Source organism: Rosa chinensis, chromosome 6 (assembly GCF_002994745.2).
Source record: "Rosa chinensis cultivar Old Blush chromosome 6, RchiOBHm-V2, whole genome shotgun sequence".
NCBI lineage: Eukaryota > Viridiplantae > Streptophyta > Magnoliopsida > Rosales > Rosaceae > Rosa > Rosa chinensis.
Window position 1 is genome coordinate 20,294,978 of NC_037093.1, and position 21,727 is coordinate 20,316,704.

At 39.8% G+C, this 21,727-nt stretch overlaps 1 protein-coding gene across 2 annotated transcripts; it reads left to right on the forward strand.

The window, feature by feature from the left end:
- The first annotated feature begins 17,714 nt into the window (after positions 1–17,714).
- On the forward strand, positions 17,715–21,527 carry LOC112173324 (probable pinoresinol-lariciresinol reductase 3). Of its 2 annotated transcripts, XM_040507959.1 has the most exons (7): positions 17,715–18,043; positions 18,132–18,266; positions 18,489–18,726; positions 18,803–19,006; positions 19,716–20,859; positions 20,958–21,243; positions 21,387–21,527. In XM_040507959.1, the coding sequence occupies exons 1-5, from the start codon at positions 17,858–17,860 to the stop codon at positions 19,880–19,882; spliced, it is 930 nt and encodes a 309-aa protein (XP_040363893.1). In that variant the 5' UTR covers positions 17,715–17,857; the 3' UTR covers positions 19,883–20,859; positions 20,958–21,243; positions 21,387–21,527. The 2 variants fall into 2 exon arrangements, with proteins under 2 accessions (XP_040363893.1, XP_024166703.1); XM_024310935.2 differs by having other exon boundaries at positions 20,958–21,443.
- Positions 21,528–21,727: the final 200 nt, after the last annotated feature.

Sequence of the window (21,727 nt, forward strand, 5' to 3'; positions counted from 1 at the left end):
TCGAACGAGGCATGAAGCTCTAAACCTATCGATCTCCCCTGTTTTGAATTTGTGAAGCTCTAAATCCTAGATCTGAAATCTCAGAAATCCCAGATCTTTCTGAGTTGGGCTTTGCCGATTCTATTTCTTACCACTGAGGGAGAGAGGGACAGGGACTGAGGGAGATAGAGAAAGAGAGTCTGAGAGACTGAGAGAGAGAGAGAGAACCCGGTGGTTACTGGTTAGCTGAGGCGGTGAGGCTTGAGGAAGTGAGGATCTTGATTGAGTTGATTCTTGATCTGTTGAATGTTGATTACTTGATCATGGTCTAAATGTCTGATGGTCGATAGAGTCATAGAGGGGATTAGAGGCTATCTGATGAATTGATGATTCATGAATGATGAATCATGAATGATGATTGTATTTGTATATTTGTATTTTTACTTTTTTAGTTCGAATTACTGATTGATGTTACTATGTTAGTGATGTAGTGATTATTTTTTATTTAAATATGTGCATTTTGTGTTGCAGATTGGAGAATGTTGAGTTTTGGTGATAGTGCCTGGGTTTATGCACAATACTGAGATTGCTGTTGATGTCCTTCTAATTAGCCTAGACAGAAATTTGATCCTGGTTCCGCCACTGGAAGCCGTGACTCTAAATCTCAGCGTTGTCATCGTCGACATGGCGGAACTGGACCGGACCAAGCAAGAACCCTAGGAAGAAGAAAAGAAAGCACCTAAAGAACACTATGCCACTGTTGGCCATTATGCAGAGCCCGCTGCAACATAACGCCCATCGATGAATCTCCAGACAGAGATTGTGAATGTTATAAACGCCGATACAAGCAACAATTGAACTGAAAATAGAGACTCGCCGTTTAGGTATGGCCAGTCTCGAAACGGCAGTGATAGAGTTCTCATGATCCACATCATTGATCTTTGAAACCCTAAGATGATAGGGGTCAACTATAATTGAGGGAGACAGAATCAGGTAGGGAGAGGGACAAATACTCTTGTTTTGGGGTTAGTCTACCTTACAGTGGCATTGTGGTAATTTAACAAATAATTTGTTTTAATTCACAATTGCTCATGAAAGATTAGACATTAAGCCCGCTCCATTCCCCTTGACCTAGGCTTCGTGTCATTATTTGTATGAAACTTACAAAAGTTGTGTTTTTTGTTTTCCCAGCTTTTTATACGAGTAGTGCTAGAGACACTATATATTTATACCAAATTCATATACGGAATGATGTGACAGGTGCCAACTCATTAGCTCTATTTGAAAGGAATTGCTAAAACGGATTTTCTCTACTAATATTTTTTATTAAAACATTTTTTTAGAAAGAAAAGAAAGAAAATCCAAATCTTTTGCATTGCATGGCCGTCGTCCTCATCAAAAGGAGTTGATCATCTATCATCGAACTTGCAGATACGGTTGGAGTGGTGATCTTTTTTGGTGTAAACTAAAAAATTCAATTAAAAATTAACACATGACAAAGCCTCTCAATGAACTGCATAGAGTTCTTGGCTTGAGTATTGTGATCCAAATGTAAGATCTGATCACAATCCTGCGACTCATTTATAAATATATATATTTTTTTAAGTAAGTAACTGCTAAACAACATCTAAAATACAAATGATCAAAACATCTCATTTATAGAATGACATATTTGAGAGCGTACACCAAAAGGATGCAACTATTGTCACCCTACTAATTACTTTGTTTACTTTGTTCATCCTACAAATATATTGTCCTTTATTGACTGGATAAAGTTCAGTCACCTAATATTAGGTTTTCGATCGTTGTTTTTTTTTTTTTTTCTTTGGATTAGCGCCTCTTTTTTTCCTCCCCGCCTTCGATCAATGAAAATTGAAAACCCAAATGGTCTCGCTAATTTCTTTTTCTTTCTCTCTAATCCTTCAGTTTGCCGTTTATCCAAATAAAAATGCGTTTTAAAATAAAATGAAATTAGGATTTAGGGTTTAGGGTTTAGGGTTTAGGGAGTAGGGTTAGGGTGACTATATGATTTGTGAATAGCTTAATTATGTTTGATTTGAATATTATGATTTATAACTATATACTTAAATAATACACATTTTGCATCGTCAAGTATCTATTGCATAGTATGTTTCACATAAAATCTCTCAAATTAGAGTCTGCATTGTCAAAGTTCTATGCATAGTGTGTTCCATGTGTGGTCCCTTAAATTGAAGGAGAAAGACATCCATTAGATCCATTAGTGAATGACCATTATCCACACACACACAATATAGTGATTCATGCCATGTGGAATGTAGTAATTCTTAAGTAGGAGAGAAATGAAGTAGAATGAAGCTCAACTGCAAAAAACTGGCATGTGTAGTGAAAATGAGTCATTCCTATTAATGTTTATAAATTAGCATGTCAAACTAGTATTGTGAAGGACTATCAATTTTTATTAACTTGTTTAGTAAGCTAGTAACTATGAAATCATTCCTACATAACCATGATATTCAATCATACTTTTAAAAGCAAAAATATGAATAATGCTTGTTATATGAATGATGATTATGAAAGCAAATATATCATATACAGCATTCCACACCTCAAAACTAAAAGAAAAAATGACTACAACAAATATAAATAGCTAACACATGTTGTTCGTTGGTAATCTTATTTGTAGTATAAAAATTATTTAAATATTTATTTATTTCTCGCAGTTCAATATATTTCTTCATTACAAATTTTTCTATTTGTTATTAGCCGGGTCCTTGGGGTGATTCGGTAGTGCAGTCGCAACAGGCCTCTGGTCCTGTAATTAGTCAAGTACTATAGTCATATACAAGAAAGAAAGTTTTATAAAGTAACATAAAAATTTTACTATTTTAAGGGAGTTAGTTAAGCTATTGGGTCTACTTTTTTTTTTTAAATCTTTTTTGGCGGAAGCTATTGGGTCTACTTTGACGGCCATGTTCAGTATGAGGTCCCTTTTGTGAATTCGCCAGCTTCTTTTTTTTTTTTTTTTTTCCTTTTTTTGGCTTTTTTCTTTTGTGAGTTTTCTTTCACTTGTTTTTGCAACCTTTCTTTTTAATTGAAACTAACGTTTATCATTTGAGTCTATTGTTGCACTGCAGGGTAAGTTTGTACGATTCTATATTGATTGCAGCAAAAAAAAAAAAATATTATGTTAAAAAATTATTTTATATTTGAGATAAAAAAATTCAGAATAAATGGTAGCTAGGATTTTTAGTCCTAATTCTCTTATCTGCATGTGTAATTATTTTTTATTTGAAAAAAAAAAAAAACAGTCATTGCAGAGAGAAAAAAGTGGGAGAGAAAAGTGGAGATTGTGGGATTTTTTTTCTTAATAAAAATCTATTTTATAATTGTCATATTTACCCTTATGCTTCAATTTATTCTCAAAATTTTTTAATCTTTCAAGGTTAAATTTGTCAAAAATTTCAGTTTTGGCTAACAAAGTCTCTTCTCTTAATAATAATATTGATATATATATATATATATATATTTTTTTTTTTTAATCGAGATTCTATGCTTTTTCTTTAGTGCCAGCCAAAAAAAATGGATTTCCCACTCTTTTCTTTTTTCATATCGCCCATTTTTTTCCCTTCAAAACCTACAACAACAAAATAATTAGATCCTCGCTAAATGTATCAAGGGTGAGGAAATCATTCATCGCTCAAATGAGACTTTTAGCGAGGAATGCTCAAATTCGCCGCTATTAAATTTGGCGGGTCTCACAGAATTTTACGCCAAACTAATAATGACGAAATCGTTATTTTCTCGCTAATAATTTTTTTTTCATGGGGAAATGGTTCCTCGTAAAACACAAACTTTTAGCGAGGAAATATTGATAGTTTGTCGCCATTGAATTTAGCAAGACTTACACAATTTTCTACAAAACTAATAACGAGGAAAGCGTTATTTCCTCGTCAAAAGAAGCCCTCGTAGAATATAAACTTTTAGCGAGGAAACTATTGTTTTGTCGCAGTTGAATTTGGTGGGTCCTACACAATTTTCTGCCAAACTAATAATGAGGAAAGTGGTCTTTCCTTACTAATGGCTTCTTTTGACAAGGAAATGGTTCCTCATAGTACATAGACTTTTAGCAAGGAAACCATACTTTTGTCGGCGTTGAATTTGGCGGTTCTTACACAATTTTCCGCAAAACTAATTACAAGGATAATGTTATTTCCTCGCTAATTGCTTATTTTGACGAGGAAATAATTCCTCGTTGAACATGAACTTTTAGCGAGGAAACCATACTTTTGTTGCCATTGAATTGGCGGGTCTTACACAATTTTCCGCCAAAATAATAACGACAAAATAGTTATTTCCTCATTGAATGTCGTTTTTCGCGATGAAAAAATTCGTCACCCAAGTTTCATACTTCCTCGCTAATAACATGAAGCTTTGGGAGACCAACTTATTGTCACCTTTAGTGATGAATTGAAATATTCATCGTAGAAAGTGATATATAGTGAGGAAAATATATTCCTCGTAGAAAATCTAATAGCATTTAGCGAGGAACCAAAATATTCCTCGTAAAAGGTGACATTTATTGGGGAAAATAAATTTCTCGCAAAAACTTTGGTCGCTAAAAAGACTTTCTGTTGTAGTGACATCAAGTATCTTACAAATAAATGTACCAACCATATTTTGATAAAACACCAAAATACTCATGATGACAATTGCAGAATTACCACATGCAGCTCAATACATCATGACAATCATTACTAGGAAACGGAGATAAACTTTTTTGCACTGATCGTTTTTTGACAAAACCAAAATGCTCGTAATGACAATTACATGTGACCGAATAGTGTCCGGTTTACGTAATTATTTTGATTATGTTGTTTATTACCCTTAAGCTATATTGTTTATAGTTCGATTATGAAATTACATGAAAGAAATGTGATAATTTTCGATTCAAATATGGGTCTAATTTAGCTGGAATAGTGATATAAGTCCATTTGAATAATGTACAAATTAAAGGACTTATAATCATTTCATGTCATAGTGGTGCAAGACTGATTTTTTAGACTCTTATTTTAGAGATATATTTTGTATCAAATTTAAATGACTTCTTTATTTTTATTTTGTTTAACAAAATGTTAATAATACTTTTTATATATATTGTGATGAAACTTTTTTTTTTTGACAAAGAATTATAGAGATTTCATCAATATGGGGTAAGACTAGAATGACCGTTACATATCTTTCCGCTACCATATATAGATAGTCAAGAAGTTGTGATGCAGTAAACATCACCATGATACATAAGCTAGAACTATTCATTTGACATGTCATGCTCACTTATTTAAAGCAAGCCTATTCAACTATGATCAAGTAACATAGTAATAGGCTAATAATAGAAAAACTAACTAGAAAAAGGGTATAGAAACCCAAAAGTGATTTTGGACCCAAGCTAAGCCCAAAATTCATCTTTCTAGGCCCTATCAAGAGCTTGGCTAGGAGTTGAGCTTGAAAATGGCCCAATTGCATAACCCTTGGCCCACGAAAGAGCCCGAGTCTACAAAGCACATATACTGATATACTAGTGTTGGACACCCGTAGCCCAACTAATTTCTGCACCCAAGCTGGATTGGGCCGCCAGTTGGGGTTGAGTCTCCAAATTAATCTGGGCACCCTGTCTCCTGCACCAACATCTATAGTCTCTACCATCTCTATCGCTCCTTGCACACCAACATCAGCCCCTCCAACCACCTTCTGCATACTTGCAATTTTGAGTATCATGACGCTGACCTTCCTCCTTTGGGCATTGGGAGCGCAACTTGGATCGGAAACCTAGTTTGATTTGGACACCTATCCACGAGCACCCTGAAGTTGGCTTTGTCGGACCACTGTTGATGTCCTCCACCAGATGCACCAGCAGCATCTGGGAACTATGCCAGGATTGATGTACAAATCAGGGCAGCCAAAATAGTCGATGACCAACCCGTTAGCGTCACGCTTTACCGTCTCCAACAGCAGCCAAATATCCAGGGTCACGCCGTCATCAGCCTAAAAAACTTTCGGTCTCGGTCACGTCAAAGCCACAACACTGATCCCAGCCATATGTGATCTTGCATCAAGCCTAGATATAGGAGGCAGTCTAGACGAGGAACCCAGGTCGCCATCAAGGATGAGGCGCAACTTCACCCTTTCACCGCCGCCATGCTTTTCACCGGCCCAAACAATCTGAGCCCTAGCACTGCCACCACGATCATCGCCAATAATAGGGGTTAACGCCAAAAACACCCTGAGATTGGAAGGATTAATGGAAGGGTGAAAGTGTTCTGAGATTGGGAATCGGCTGGAGCCGCTATGCGCATCGCTAGCAAGGGCATATGGCGTTAATGTCAGCACGAGGAAGCACGCTAGTAGAGAGAATAAGGTTTTCATTTTTGTTCATCTTTTAAAAAATGATTTTAGGAATAGGAACTTTATGTGATGAGCAAATGGATGTAGAATTTTTTTTGTCATGAAACTCTTTAAGAAGAAATGAAGCAAAGAAATTGAAATCTTATTTTTCTTTGGTAACAAAATAGGTCGGCAACAAAATTGTATTTAAGTTTTCTTTGGTCAGAATATTTAATTGAAACTCTATTTAATATTGTACTAAATTAAAAAACAATATTGATAATAACAATGAAATTATGAAATTATGCACGAGTTTCAGCCAAAATTTTTTTTTGGGGTTTTGATCATCACTCTTTTTTTTTTCCCACTTACGAATAATGACTCTATTAAGTTGTTCTCTAATATCTAATTAATTTTTTTTTTTAGTTATTTTTAAAAATATTTTGCCCTTACACCTTTGTCACATAGAGAGAGAAAATGGAATAGAGAGAAGTCATATGAGACTTTGCCGAAATCCAGTCACCGGTCATTGGAATCCGGACTTCTCTGAAATCTCATTGGAGGTCCCCAAAAAGGTCGTCAAAGATCTCATATGTCATCGGAAATGTTTATTGCCCTCCTAATAAACATTTATTGCCTCCCAATAAACATTTTTTTTAGGGGGAGGGTAATGAAAGTTTATGAAACCTAGCCGAAGGTCCCCAAAGAGGTCGTCGGAGAGGTATTGCTCCTAATAAACATTTAGGGCCCCCAAAACACATATATTGCGGGGCAATAAAAGTTTATGAAACCTCGCCGGAGGTACACAAAGAGGTCATCAAATATCTCATATATGTTGCGGGAGAGGTTTATTGCCTCCCCCCAACCCCACAAAAAAAAAAAAAAAAAAAAAAAAAAACCCTTCATTGCCCCCTAACTTTATTAGGGGGGAAAGGCAACTAATCTCCTTAAAATTTAGACAAATAAAACTTTTATTGATAAAGAAAATGAGGAGATTACATCAATTCAAAATCTTTTATTGGAAGTAATAAACATTTTTTGGGGGGGGGGGGGGGGGCAGTAAACTTTGAGAAACGTTTTATTACCCCCATAAAATGTTTATTGTCCCCAAATTTGTGCATATGAAAATAGGAGGAGAAGAAAATAGAATGCACCAATCAAGTGACCCAAGCCCAATTGATGGCCACTCCTTGAACCCAAAACGCAGCATTTTACTCCAAATTCAGAAACCCCCAACCTGAAATGTGTTGTGTTACTGTGATTAGAAGTTACGGTAACTTGACAGTGACGGAGGTGTCGATATAGAGCTCCTCAACTATGTCTCCGGTCTGGAGCATATCGTTGGTCCACTCATGATCGAACGCCTAGGATTGAGCCTCAACGACGACGCTGAGGAGAGAGAGAGAGAGAGAGAGAGAGAGAGAGAAAGAGAGAGAGAGAGAGATTTGTAAACTCATGATCGAACGCCTAGGATTGAGCCTCAACGACGACGCTGAGGAGGGAGGGAGAGAGAGAGAGAGAGAGGGAGGGAGAGAGAGAGAGAGAGAGAGAGAGAGAGAGAGAGAGAGAGAGAGATCAAGATGAGAGGGTGACAATGACTGTAGTTTATTAATTAGGTTAATAGTAAAATTGTCATTTTACTTTAAATTGAGTTAGTGAAAATAAAAATATGTTGCTGAGATAAGTGAGATAATTTTAGCCCTGTTTTAGGGAATCAGAAACTGAGAGAAATTTGCTGTGTATTCTCATTGATAATAGGGGCCTCTTTATATAGAGGATTACAATGCATAGAGTTAGAATCATACAAGGAAAGAGAATCTCTAGATTCTTCTAATTGAACCCTATCACCACTAGGTCAAGTAACCTAGAGTTTGGATTAAACACAAATAGAGATATCCTTAAACACTCCCCTTGTGTTGTCCAAACGCGATGCTTCTCTCGTTGCCTCGTTAAAAACCTTGCCGAGTAACAAAAACCCAGTAGGACAAAAATAACCTCGGTCGAAGGGGAAAAAGAGCACAACACACCCTTCACGATTCGAAACGAACATGTAGACATCTCCCCCTGATGTCTGTGCCTCCCCTTGATGACTACGATCATGGGAGTTCAGATAATTTCTGCAAGCCAATTCTTGCCACATGTTTCTCGAACGTGGATTTGGGCAATGACTTAGTAAACAAGTCTGCCGCATTGTCCTCAGATCTAACCTGGTTTACTTTGATCTTGAGGAACTTCTGTTGTTGCTGATTGTAGAAGAATTTGGGCGATATGTGCTTGGTGTTGTCGCCTTTGATGTAGCCTTGCTTCATTTGTTCAATACAAGCAGCATTATCCTCATAAATGCTCGTTGGCTCATCTGTGGTAGACTTCAAACCACAATTGCTTCAAACATGCGTAACTATGGATCGAAGCCATATACATTCACGAACTACTTCATGAAGAGCAATAATCTCTGCATGATTCGAAGAGGTAGCGACTAAGGTCTGCTTTGTAGACCTCCAAGATATCGCGATCTTTCCCATGGTGAAAACATAACCAGTTTGGGAGCAACCTTCACGTGGGTCAGAGAGATACCCAGCATCAGCAAAACCTTCCAAAACACTTATATCGTTTTGGATTAGGGAGAGGGAACGCAGTCCACCATGTGTAGCATCCCTGGTACTTGATGGGTCTGAATCCATCATCTCTCTGTAGGGATAGAACAAGCTCATATCAATCGTACCACTTAGGTATCGAAAGATATCTTTAACACCAGTCCAATGGCGTCGTGTTGGCGCAGAGCTATATCTAGCTAGCAAGTTCACAGCGAATGAGATATCCGGTCTTGTGCATTGTGCTAACTACAACAATGCGCCTATTGCACTTAGATAGGGCACTTCTACCTCTAGCACTTCTTCGTCGTCATCTTTTGGACGAAATGGATCCTTCTTCGGATTAAGACTACGGACGACCATTGGGGTGCTTGAAGGCTTAATCTTATCAATGTTGAAACGCCTAAGCATCTTTTGGGTATAAGCTGATTGATGAATCAGGATACTATCTCTACAGTGCTCAAGTTCTAAACCGAGGCAAAACCGTGTGTTCCCAAGATCTTTCATCTCAAACTCGGATTTCAAGTGTTCAGCAATTTCCCTTAACTCTTTAAGAGTGCCAATTATGTTCATGTCATCAACATAAACCGCTACTATTGCAAATCCGGAACTTGTCATTTTTATGAACACACATGGGCATAGTTCATTGTTGACATATCCCTTCCCAATCAAGTAATCACTTAGACGGTTATACCACATCCGTCCGGATTGTTTCAATCCATATAGTGAGCATTTCAATCTAATCCCAAACGCGCTCCGTGGTCTAGAGCCACTTGATTTGGGTAACTGAATTCCATCTGGAATCTTCATGTACATTTCCGTATCTAGATCCCCATATAGATACGCAGTAACCACATCCATAAGTTGCATGTTCAGTTTTTTGGAAACTACCAAACTGACAAGGTACCGAAACGTAATGACGTCCATTACAGGAGAATAGGTCTCCTCGTAGTCGATTCCAGGGCGTTGTGAGAAGCCTTGACCCACAAGGCGAGCTTTGTAGCTTACAATCTCGTTTTTCTCATTACGCTTTCTAACAGATACCCATTTGTGACCAACTGGTTTGGTGTTGGGCGGTATTGGTACAACTTTGCCAAATACCTTTCTTTTCGCTAGAGAATCAAGTTCTGCCTAGATCGCATCTTTCCATTTTGGCCAATCAGCTCTATGTTGGCATTCATCAACAGAGCGTGGTTCGATGTCATCGGTCTCAATAATCTCACGCGCCATTAAATACGCGAATACATCATCAATGATGATGGAGTTTCTTTCCCACGTCTCATGTACACTAGTGTAATTTACAGAGATTTCTACGTTCTCATCGATAGGTTCTGACATTGAGGCGTCCCCCAATGATGTCTCTTGGACATAACCGTAATCCGGAACATTCTCATGGGACGGATTTTGAGTATCGATGATCAAAGGATTTGTCTGTGCCTCATTCGCTTTCTTTCTAGGGCGAGTATCCTTCGAACCAATTGGTCAACCGAGCTTCCTTGCGGGACCTGTGGCCATAGATGCCACATCATTGCCATGCTGGACAATGGCGCCATCCCCTGATATCACAGGAGTGGCGTGATGTCCAGTATTTGGGACATCGATCCTTGCAGGCACGTTTGCAGCAGGTATGTGTGATCTCGTCACTTTGGCAACATCAGAAAACGCATCAGGCAGAGTCTCTGCTACGTTCTTGAGCTCAATTATTCTTCGCACTTCAAGTTCGGACTGTGCGATACGGGGATCAAGATGAGACATAGTGGGGACAGACCACGACAATTCCTGTCATTCCTGTTGAACATCTGTGTTCTTATCTCCCCCTAACGATGGGAAGACTGTCTCATCAAAGTGACAATCCGCAAATTTAGCGGTAAAGAGATCGCCTGTCAAGGGTTCAAGATAGCAGACAATAGTTGGAGATTCATAGCCAACGTAGATGCCTATTCGTCATTGTGGACCCATCTTAATACACTGTGGTGGCGTAATAGGCACATAGATGGCACACCCAAAAATGCGTAAATGCGAGATATCAGGCTCGTACCCAGTCACTAGCTGTAACGCAGAGTAAGATTGGGTTGTAGTGGGTCGTAGACGAATGAGTGTCACTGCATGCAATATTGCATATCCCCAAGCAGAAACAGGGAGATTGGTGCGCATAACTAATGTCCGTGCTATCATCTGTAGTCGTTTGATAGCGGCTTCAGCGAGACCATTTTGGGTATGAACATGGGGAACTAGATGCTCTACATCAATCCCCAGTGATATGCAATAGTCATCGAACGTTTTCGATGAAAACTCCCCAGCATTATCAAGTCGAATGGACTTAATAGGATGGTCAAGGTAGTGAGCCCGTAGACGGATGATCTGGGCGAGGAGTTTAGCATAAGCAGCATTTCAAGTGGACAACATCGCGACATGTGACCAGCGTGTCAACGCATCAACTAATACCATAAAGTATTTAAAAGTTCTGCATGATGGTTGAATTGGTCCACAGATATCCCCTTGGATTCTTTGTAAGAATGGAATGAGTATTTTTGGATCTTTTGCATAGGACGATCTCAGTCCTAATTTCCCTAAGGAACAGGCTTTGCAAAATGAGCGAGGGGCCTGAGAAGCAACCATTGAGGATTTTGGTTGGGCCTGAGCATCTGTAGCGCTATTAGAAGCAAAGTGTGTGACTACATCTCCCATTATGGCGTTAGAGCCATGGAATTGGATTGTGTGGCGTCATGGACACTGGGAGGAGCAACCATGGTGTCATTCTCATGGTTGGCGCCATTTCTGGCGTCATCACTGGGGACAGGGGCGGCCTTTCGGTGACCCAAGACAGCAGCAGCGCCAGAAGCTGCAATCTTTGCGGTCTTGCTAAGTCCTGGAATCAATTTTTGATTCTTGCTTCTTCTCACTCTGAAGAAAGGATGCCCGTGTGAAGTCTTAAGTATACGGAGCATCATATCACGACCAGGATGTCCTAGTCGGTCATGCCAAAGCCAATATGTGTCTGAATCCAAGAGATCTTCTCTTATGACATTATTGGATTCAATTGGTCGAATTGTAGTGACATTGTTACACCCCACATCTGATGTACCCTTTTTACTGAGTTACACGAATTTCTGTATGTTTACCATTCACGGTTATAATTTTAACGTTTAGGGGAGTGGCTAAAAATTGACTTTTTATGGGTTAACAATTGGAGAAAATTTCCTTCATGAAAGTTGTAGAGGACATTAAACCGAGCGCGTGCATATGTGGTACGTAAAAATCGGAGTTCGTATGCAAAAGTTATGAGTGAAATACGGAAGTTACTATTCATGGTAAAAATTTAGATAAATATGGAAAGTTACCGGGTAGGTTTCCAAAACCGGAAACCCACCCCTTTCTCTCTCTCCTCTCCCCCGACTCTTCGCCCTTCCCTTCGGGTTTTTCTTCCTCCCTTCAATTCCCCACTTTCCGGCCACCAACTGGCGTGCAGTCGGCCACCACAGGAGCGCCTCATCCCTCTCTTTACCCTAGTGACCTGGGATTTTGGAGTTTTGGCCGTGAAAGTCCAAATCGAAGCAAGGTTCGCTCCGGTTGCAGTTTTGGGATTTCGCCGATTTCCGGCAATTCCGGCCACCAAGTTAACGTCGAAGGTTCGGTTTTTGATGGAGATCATTTCCCCTAAAGTAGTTCATTCCAATTTGCATTGTAGAGGTCGAATTAACGATTTTGCATTTCTAGGGTTCTTGAGGTTTCGGGGGTTTTCTTCACCGGCTTGATTCGACTACTTCAAGGTAAAATTGGAATGTGTTGCTGTTGGGAAAATTGTTGGGTCTGTTGTGTTGATGCTATTGCCGGAATTTGGTGGTCATCGGAGGTAGTGGTCGCCACTGTAGGTGGCGCGTGGTGGCGCGTAGAGCTGCGTTTTAATTGTAATTTTAGTTCCATAAATCCTATAATGATTGTAGAATTTGATACATGAAGTTTGGTGGAAATCGGAGGAATTACAAATTGAGTTTAAATGATTAATTATCGATTTTCGTGAGTTCAATCGCCAAATTTCTTTCGAATTCACTTTAGATATTACATCGTTGAAAGATTAATGTTGGAGTATTAAGGATGGATATTGTGGAGAGTTGAGGAGTTGGATTTTTGGAAGGGGGATGTTTTGAATTTCCATTTCTAAGTATCGTAAAGTTAAAATTCCGTCCTGTGAAATATATATATTTATGAATGCTATTCGTACAGGACGAGAGGAGTCTCCATACGAGGAAAATCACAAGCGACGTCAGGATTGACCGCATACTGTGAGTGGACTTTTATTTTCAAGGATTGATGCATGCAATCATTTATTGCTTACGAGTGATAAATTGTTTATCGTATTACGTTTCCGAATTTATGATTGATTTCTAATATTACTTTGATTTATGCGGATTCAGAATTTATACTATTTATATTATATTTTTATTCGGCGAATTGAGATTATATTGAGATTTCAATGAAGTAAAACTTTATATTTATTTATATCCTATTTATTTTGAACTTGAGATGATCTTGGCGTGCGGGGTCACGTCTTTGCACACTTGGATTCTTATCTCGTGAGAAATGTGGGGGAAACTATACAGATTTAATGGTTTTCGACGATCTTCTTCCTCACCATACGCGGGTCATGTGATTAGGTCTCCTCCTCACTTACTTTGTGTTTGTGAGTGGCAGTTGAGGTAGCTTTCTCCTCCTCACGTGGGTGGTAGTCGAGGTAATGTTCTCCTCCTCGCACAATCTATGTGTGAGTGGTAGTTGAGGTTATTAGTTCTCCTCCTCGCACAATCTATGTGTGAGTGGCAGTCGAGGGTAGGTAGAGCCTGAGGGGCTCCATTCCCTTATGGTGAAGTCTTTTCCCCATATCCTTTTGTTGTTGTTCTTGACTAGCGGGGCTAGTCGGTTTTTCTTGAGCGGAGCTTCTCGTGGTTTTCTTAATTATTGCATGCATCGGGAGTTTTATTGATATAAATGTGGAAAAGTATAAACTCCTTTTTCCTTTCAATTATTTATTTTTGTCCACTCACGCTAACGTTTTTATATACTTTTCCCTAGGCCCTTCGGTTTCAAATGCCCAGATTGCAGTATTGCTGCTCGGTGTACGAGTGTGAGCCATAGTGACCGCACCTGCTTCCGCCATCACATTCTGTAGGTTACCTGTTTAACCTACTGCACTCCTTGTCCATTTATATTCCTAGAATGCTACAGGATATGTGACCCAGACTTGTATGGATTATATTTGAGGTCTATGACCTAACTTTGGTGATTGTAGTAACTTTTACCTTTTGGAGATTATGTATGATATTATTAGCTTTGAGATGGGATGGTTGAATTATGGGAGCAAGGTGGCTCCAGGAGTTGTGGTTGGATTATTAGAAGTGAATTTTGGTTTTCCGCAGGATTTTGGGTTATCCATTTTTAAGGGAGGTTATGCCGAAATTTTTTGGTAAACCTCCTTTAAAGGTGGGTCCCGCAGGGCCACTTCGGCTTCCAGGGTGGAATTCGGGGTGGGTCTTGTCAGACATAAAGTCCACTAGATTGACATATAAGCTTCTCTAAGATGCGCTTCCGTCCGCAATCATTAGAGGTAATGCAAAGGAATTCTATTCCGTTCTCACTATGCGTTTCCGCATGAAATCTGTTGGCTCTTATATCTTTAAAGCTTAATAAGGTTTGATTTGCCTTAGGAGCGTAGAGAGCTTTAGTGACTTTAATCAAGGTGTCATTGGGCAAAAGAAATTGGGCAATTCCATGTCCTTGAACTAAACTTGATGGCCCAGCCATCGTAGTCACAGATGAATATGTAGGCAACATCTCTAAGAATAATTGCCTATGTCGTAGAATGGTGTGCGTAGTCGCACTATCTGCAAGACATTGAAGTTCATCCATTCCTAAAAGAAAAGCTCGTAATTAAAAAGGAGTCATAAAGAAAAGAACTCAACTTTTAGTAATAAGCCAAACAGAATTACATCATCGTTTCTTTTAACCAAAGAAAATCTAATCCAATAAACTAGTTAATGCAAAACAATGGTAGTCGTCTAACTTCTTTCGGTAATTCCAATGTAAATGTGACCAGGTGAGTAGAGAGATGTCGGTGGAGCAAAGCTCGCTTAAGTACCACTTATCTCAAAACCTTTCTAGACATCACTTTTACATTGAGTACGCCTACTTTGAAGAAAGACTAATATCATTGGCATATACTACAAAAGTAATATGGCAATTGCCTACATCTCTTGGAAAATAAAAAGACTTAATCAAAATCGCCAGTTTCTGGATCTTGATCCTTGTAGTCTTCCACCCTTAGATCGAGATCGCCATCTTGATCTTCTTGTTCCATGTAATTTGCCTCCCTTGCTTCACGATACATCTTGTATGCGTTTGCAACATTCTGGGATACAGTACACTTCCTTGCCCAATGTCCACTTGATCTACATCGAAGACAAACATCTTTATGGTCAGGCTCCCTTGATCGAGATGCTTTTGGTGCATGATTTGGACGACTATTACTCTTGGTGGCGTCACCACCATAGCCGGAGGCTCCGTCTCTCTCTCTCTTCACATGTTGACCTCCACGGTTCCGTGCACGCCTCTCCTGGCGATTTCCTTCCTCTTTAGGGCGAGAATATGGACCAGAACGTCCAGAATTGTCCCTACTCTTAGGGTTTCGCTCCTTGCGTCCTCCCTTGGGGCGCGACTATAGTTAGACTCCGGAATAGACTTAGTTCCCACGGGTCTAGCATTATAGTTCTTCACGAGTATGTTGTCGTTCTTTTCAGCTACGTTCATGGCGCCAATAAGCTCATGAAACCTCGTGATACGTCCTGCTTTCACATCAATCCGATAATTCTTTGAAATCATCAGGGCAGAAACGAGGAAGGTAGAGAGAGTCTTCTCGATCAACATTGTATCAGTTATGGTTTGGCCACAAAACTCCATCAGAGACTTGATACGAAGAGCTTCCGAGTTATAATCAAGCACAGACTTGAAATCACAGAAGTGGAGGCTATGCCATCGCACTTCTAAATCAGGAAGCAGAGAGTCACGAACATTGCCAAATCGCTGCTCAAGTTCAACCCATAGCTTTCTTGGGTCTTCCTCATTGAGGTATTCACTTTGGAGAGCGTCATTCATGTGCCTTGTCATGAGAATGATGGCTTTAGCTTGATTTGCTTCAAAAGCAGTAGCTTGCTCAATGGAGAGCACGTTCTGACTAGGCTCTTGGATGGCTTCCAGAAGTCCATCAGCCTTAAGATGTTGGCGCACATCTCGAACCCACCTATGGTATCCTGCGCCAGTTGTCTCTAGTGGAACAAAGTTCAACTTGTTCAGGTAACTCATCCTGAAAAACAACACAAGATTAGGGTTAGTTTCGGAGCGAAAAAGGCTACCACGAAAAACTATTAAATTCCTGAGCGTAGTCGCTTCTAAGAAATTACGGATTTTCTGAGCGTAGTTGCTTCCAAGAAAAATCCGATTGCAAGAGGGGTTTTGGATTAGATCAAAACAACGATGTATGTGGTCGATCATTTTCTTCTCAACAAACTCTAAGTTTGGAGGACTCTACAAGCTCTAAGGTTGGAGTGAGCACGAACCCCCACAGTTTGACTTTTGGTCTCCCCTATGATGAAGAAAGGGGGGTAGAAGAAGGGATGTTGGAAGTCCCCGAGAAAAGAAGAAGAAATTAAAAAAAAAAACTTCAAAAACGGGAACTTTTAGAAAAAAAAATTACCTTAAAAAGTGGCCGGAAAACTTGACCGAAAAATTGGCAGGAAAAATGTCGCCGGAAAAGTCACCGAAAAGTGGCCGGAAACTGTTGACCGGCGTTGACTAACCGTTGATCGGAGGTGCTGACGTGGCATATCGGTTGCTGACGTGGCAGGAAACTTGGCTGCATGGCTGGTGCACGTGGGCTCCGCTGGGGCCTGCTGCACGTGGGCTCGATTGTGGGTTGTCCCCTTCTTTTTTTTTTCTCTGCAGGTTCAGGTCAAGCGAACGCCGGTGGCCGGTTCGGTTGAATTTAGGCCGGTTCCGGTGGAGATTTTTCAGGTTCCGGATTCTAGGGACGAGGTGCAGCTATTGACAAAAGGTGGTAGTGAAGGGTGGATGGGAAGATGGCGAACCACACAAGAGATCTTCGGATTCTTCTTGGGAGGCCGGTTTGAACACTTCCGGTGGCCGATTCAAGTTGATTCCGGCCGGTTTTGGGGGTGGTGCCGCCGATTCTGAGTTCCTAGGATTGAGAGCTTCAAGGTAGATGGCGGTGGTTTCTGAGATTTGAAGGTTACGAATTTAGGGTTTCAGTGTTAGAACTCGTGTTGATAACGTGTTTTAGGAAATCAGAAACTAATAGAAATTTGCTGTGTATTCTCATTGATAATAGGGGTTTCTTTATATAGAGGATTACAATGCATAGAGTTAGAATCATACAAGGAAAGAGAATCTCTATATTTTTCTAATTGAACCCTATTACCACTAGGTCAAGTAACCTAGAGTTTGGATTAAACACAAATAGAGATATCCTTAAACAAACCCATATTAGTACTTTGGATTAAAGACCCACAAAATTATGCATGAATTAATTTATAGATGAAAAATTAGAACGAGATGCATGTGGGGTGGAGTGGGGTCAATCCCACAAGTGTCCCACGTGTAGGTCAATACAACGATTTTGGGTCCAAATCAATTTGGGCCCAGATTTAGGTCTCATAAAAAATGACTCCAGATTTTTCCGACCTATTGTAGTTCACATCTTCAGATTTTGGACCCAAATTTGGGTTGCCCACTGCTGATGCTCTAAAACTGTTCTTTACCCGCGTACTAGATTTTATTTCGGATCTGGTTCTAATCCGTAGAGTCTGATCAAAAACGGAGTGGGAGATTTTGGGTTTAAAGGTCGGGTGAAACCAGAAATGGAGAAGAAGAAGAGCAGAGTACTGATAATCGGAGCAACAGGAAATCTGGGTCACCATTTAGCCAATGCCAGCCTCCATTTCTCTCACCCCACTTTCGCTCTCGTCCGACCCGACACCTTCTCCGACCCCCGCAAGTCCCAAAACCTTCGAGCCCTCTCCGATGCCGGCGTCACACTCCTCCAAGTCGTACCCTTGTTCCCATTTGTGGCTCTTAACCATGTTCGAATATTTTAAGTCATTTATCAACTCAGTTTGTTTGTCACTGTTTCAGGGTTCGCTGGAAGATGAAGAGAGCCTTGTTGAAGCAGTGAAGCAAGTTGATGTTGTTGTTTGTGCTGTTCAGGCCAAACAGGTGCTCCATCAGAAGCTTCTTATCCAAGTTATCAAAAATGCTGGCTCCATCAAGGTTTGGATACTTCTGGCCTTCTTTTTTACCCTCTTAAAATTATGATCAAAGTTGGGAAATTTGAGCAGCATTACCCTTTACAATTGCTATATATTTAGAACTTCAAACAATGACTGAAACTCTTTAATGAATGTCACTAAGGGTTGGGTTTAAAATTTCAGATTTTATTACTTTGATGTGGAATTTATGTGTTTTTGTGGACCAATTGATGCTGGGATGCAGAGATTCGTTCCATCAGAATTTGGGTTGGACCCAGATAAGACGCAGATTTCAGGGATGGACTACAACTTCTATTCAAACAAAGCTGAGATTAGGCGTCTTGTGGAAGCTCAAGGCATTCCCTACACTTTTGTTTCCTGCAATTTCTATACGAGCTATTTGCTTCCTTCACTTGTGCAGCCGGGCCTCAATGTGCCTCCAAGGGGCAAAGTCACGATTTTCGGGGACGGAAATACTAAAGGTCCTTAAGATTGGATTTGGTTTTTGACTTGTGTGTTTTGCTGCTCTGCTTACAGTTGTTATTTCTTAATTTGCAGGCGTTTTTGTCAAGGAAATTGATGTAGCTGCCTTCACTATCAGGACATTGGACGATCCACGAACCTTGAACAAAGTGTTGTATTTTAGGCCACCCGGAAATGTGTACTCGCTGAATGAACTTGTTGAGCTTTGGGAGAGTAAGATTGGGAAGAAGCTTGAGAAGGTGTTTGTATCAGAAGAAGAGCTTCTTAAGAAGATTAAAGGTACTTCTTCTAGTTCATACTATTTGGGTATTTCACAATGATTGGTTACTTGATCTCATAACGAATAAGATATAATTCCTGCTGAGGGTAGGGACTACAAAAACGGAAGAGAGAAAATGGTTGAGATTCATATATTCCCCACTGATCTTTTACATGTCTAGCTTAGGACGTGCTATTTCTTTTATCATTTAGTAAAAGTTTGAATGCCTGCATGAACCCCAGGAAAGATTAGCAGCACATCCTCCTAGGCCTTGCAATATTCTCCCAACATAGTTCCCAAATTGTCTGCGGATCTTACAACATTAACTATGTTCCTGTTAGGATTAGAGGTGCAAATTGAGATTCTAATGTGAGTTGCACAACAGAACGTTATACAATAGAAAGAATAGATAGATGAGGTCCTGAGAAAGGAAATTGTTGGCACATTTATTGCGTGGATTAACAAGTTCAGACCTACACTAATGCGATATGGTTGTTATTCAGGACAGAATTAAAAGCTTAAGAAAGTGAGAGAAAAAAGTTTGAACTCAGAGAAGACTTTGTAGTTGCACAGAACATTTTCCATTGATTTCATTGAACAAACATGTGCAAGTATAGTCCAATATGTTCTTGATTACGAATCTGTGCCATGAATCATGGTTTACACTTAATATGAGTTCTTCAATTTCTTAACTACTGTACCAATAAAATGTTACTTTTTTCATCGCAGAGACTTCATATCCTGACAACATGGCCCTGATTTTCATATATTCTGCTTTCATAAAGGGCGATCAAACTTACTTTGATATCGAGTCAGCTGATAGCGCCGATGCGACAAAACTGTATCCAGAGCTAAATTATACTACAATCAGTCAATATTTAGACACTCTATTGTGAGTGTCTTTCACACATTATAAAAAATGCAACCCTTGAGTGACCCTAGTCTTACATAGTAATTTAGGCCTCCTAAGATTTTCACTGTTTGATGAAGTATAGAAACAAGTTCAGTTTACGGGTGTGTACATGGAGTGTTCGACCTAAGCAAGCTGTTCAGTCTATTGAGCCTCTATTTGGGTAGTACCATCTATTCTCAAGGCCTTCTAGTGTGGAACTGCCTTTCGCCTTACGCTTTTGAATGTTTAACAGATGGTGCTTCGCATCACAATGCGATATTTCAATTACTTGTGCAAGTAGTAATAGGGTTTGTATTAGAGATATTCTCGGGATTCTTTGCAATGTTACCTCTTGGTGACTGTGCAATAGGGTTTGTATTAGGACATGCTCTTGTCGAAGGTGGGAGTTGTCTGGAATTCCTTGCAAACATGCAATCTCAGCTATTTTCCAGAAGAGAGAGGACCCGGATGATTACGTTGTTGAATGCTACCTCAAGAAGACCTGTGGCAATATACAGTAACCTCATAATGCATGTTAATGGCATGGATCTTTGGTCAAGAGGTGAAGGACTAGCAATGTTACCTCCCCAATATACAAGACAGCCCGGCCAGTCAAAAACAAAAAGGATTAAGGACTCTTCAGAGATGGCTCAAGGCTCTGGTACTAAACTAGGAAGAGTACATAAATCACTAAAGTGTGGCAATTGTGGGGGACTAGGTCACAATATAAAAACATGCCATAGGCATCTGCCACCAAAAGAGATGAAGAGTGCTACCCTTAATAAAAGGGTGAAGTTAAACAATGGGGATGGTTCTTAAACTCAAGTAATCGTATACCTTAAATGTTGTTTTCCAGAGGTTTAAGTGTGAGATTATGCAAATTGATGTTGTTACTTTCAGTAGACCAAGAAGGGGGGAAAAACAACCTTGACAAAGAATGAATTGAGGAAGAAAGCTAAAGAAATAGCCCAGTATCAAAGGGTATGATTACCTCATTTACTTGACTGTGTTTGTATATATGTACTTGACTGATTTCAGCTAAACTCAATTACTTGCCATGATTTTCTTGGGTGCAAAAGAATATGGCTTCCTTGAAGGCCTCAAGGGCAGCAGCAACCAAATCTGCCCCATCAAGCTCAAGGACTGTACCACCACCACTTGCCCCAGCAAGATCAAGGCCTGCACCACCACCACCATCTGCCACAGCAAGATCAAGGCCTGCACCACCACCACCATCTGCCACAGCAAGATCAAGGCCAGCAACATCAGGAACTGCCAGTTCAAGGCATGTACGCACTTCTCAAGCATCCAGTAACAAGGCTGCAAACCCAACTAGAGCCTCTCAAAGAATTAGACAAAACTCAGGTAAAGGAGGTGGGAAATAGTTGAACTTCAATTTCACATTAGCAAACCCTGCTCGGATTTTGTACCCCCTTTTTGTGCAATTTGTTGGTATTTGCAAACTCTACATCACTTTATTAAAGGCTCTAATTTTTTACTTTTGTCAGGTTAGAGTTGCACTGTAATATTGTGTTCATGGGTTTGCTACTAGAGGAAATTAGACGAAGGACTTGGATGTATCTTTTGGATATATATATATATATATATATATATATATATATATATGAACGTAAGTGAATGCTTTTGAATCTATGACTTTATGTTGTTATGAGCTTTATGTTATGAATCCATGCTATATGTTGTTAGGATGTCCTTTTTTAACATGTTTAGACTAAGCTCAATGTCATGAGCTAGGCCTAGTTGGGTTTGCAAATTGATAATTTTTCCACCTATCATGATGTGACACATGGCACTTTCGGGTTTGTCTTTTTGTGCGTTGCGAGGGAAA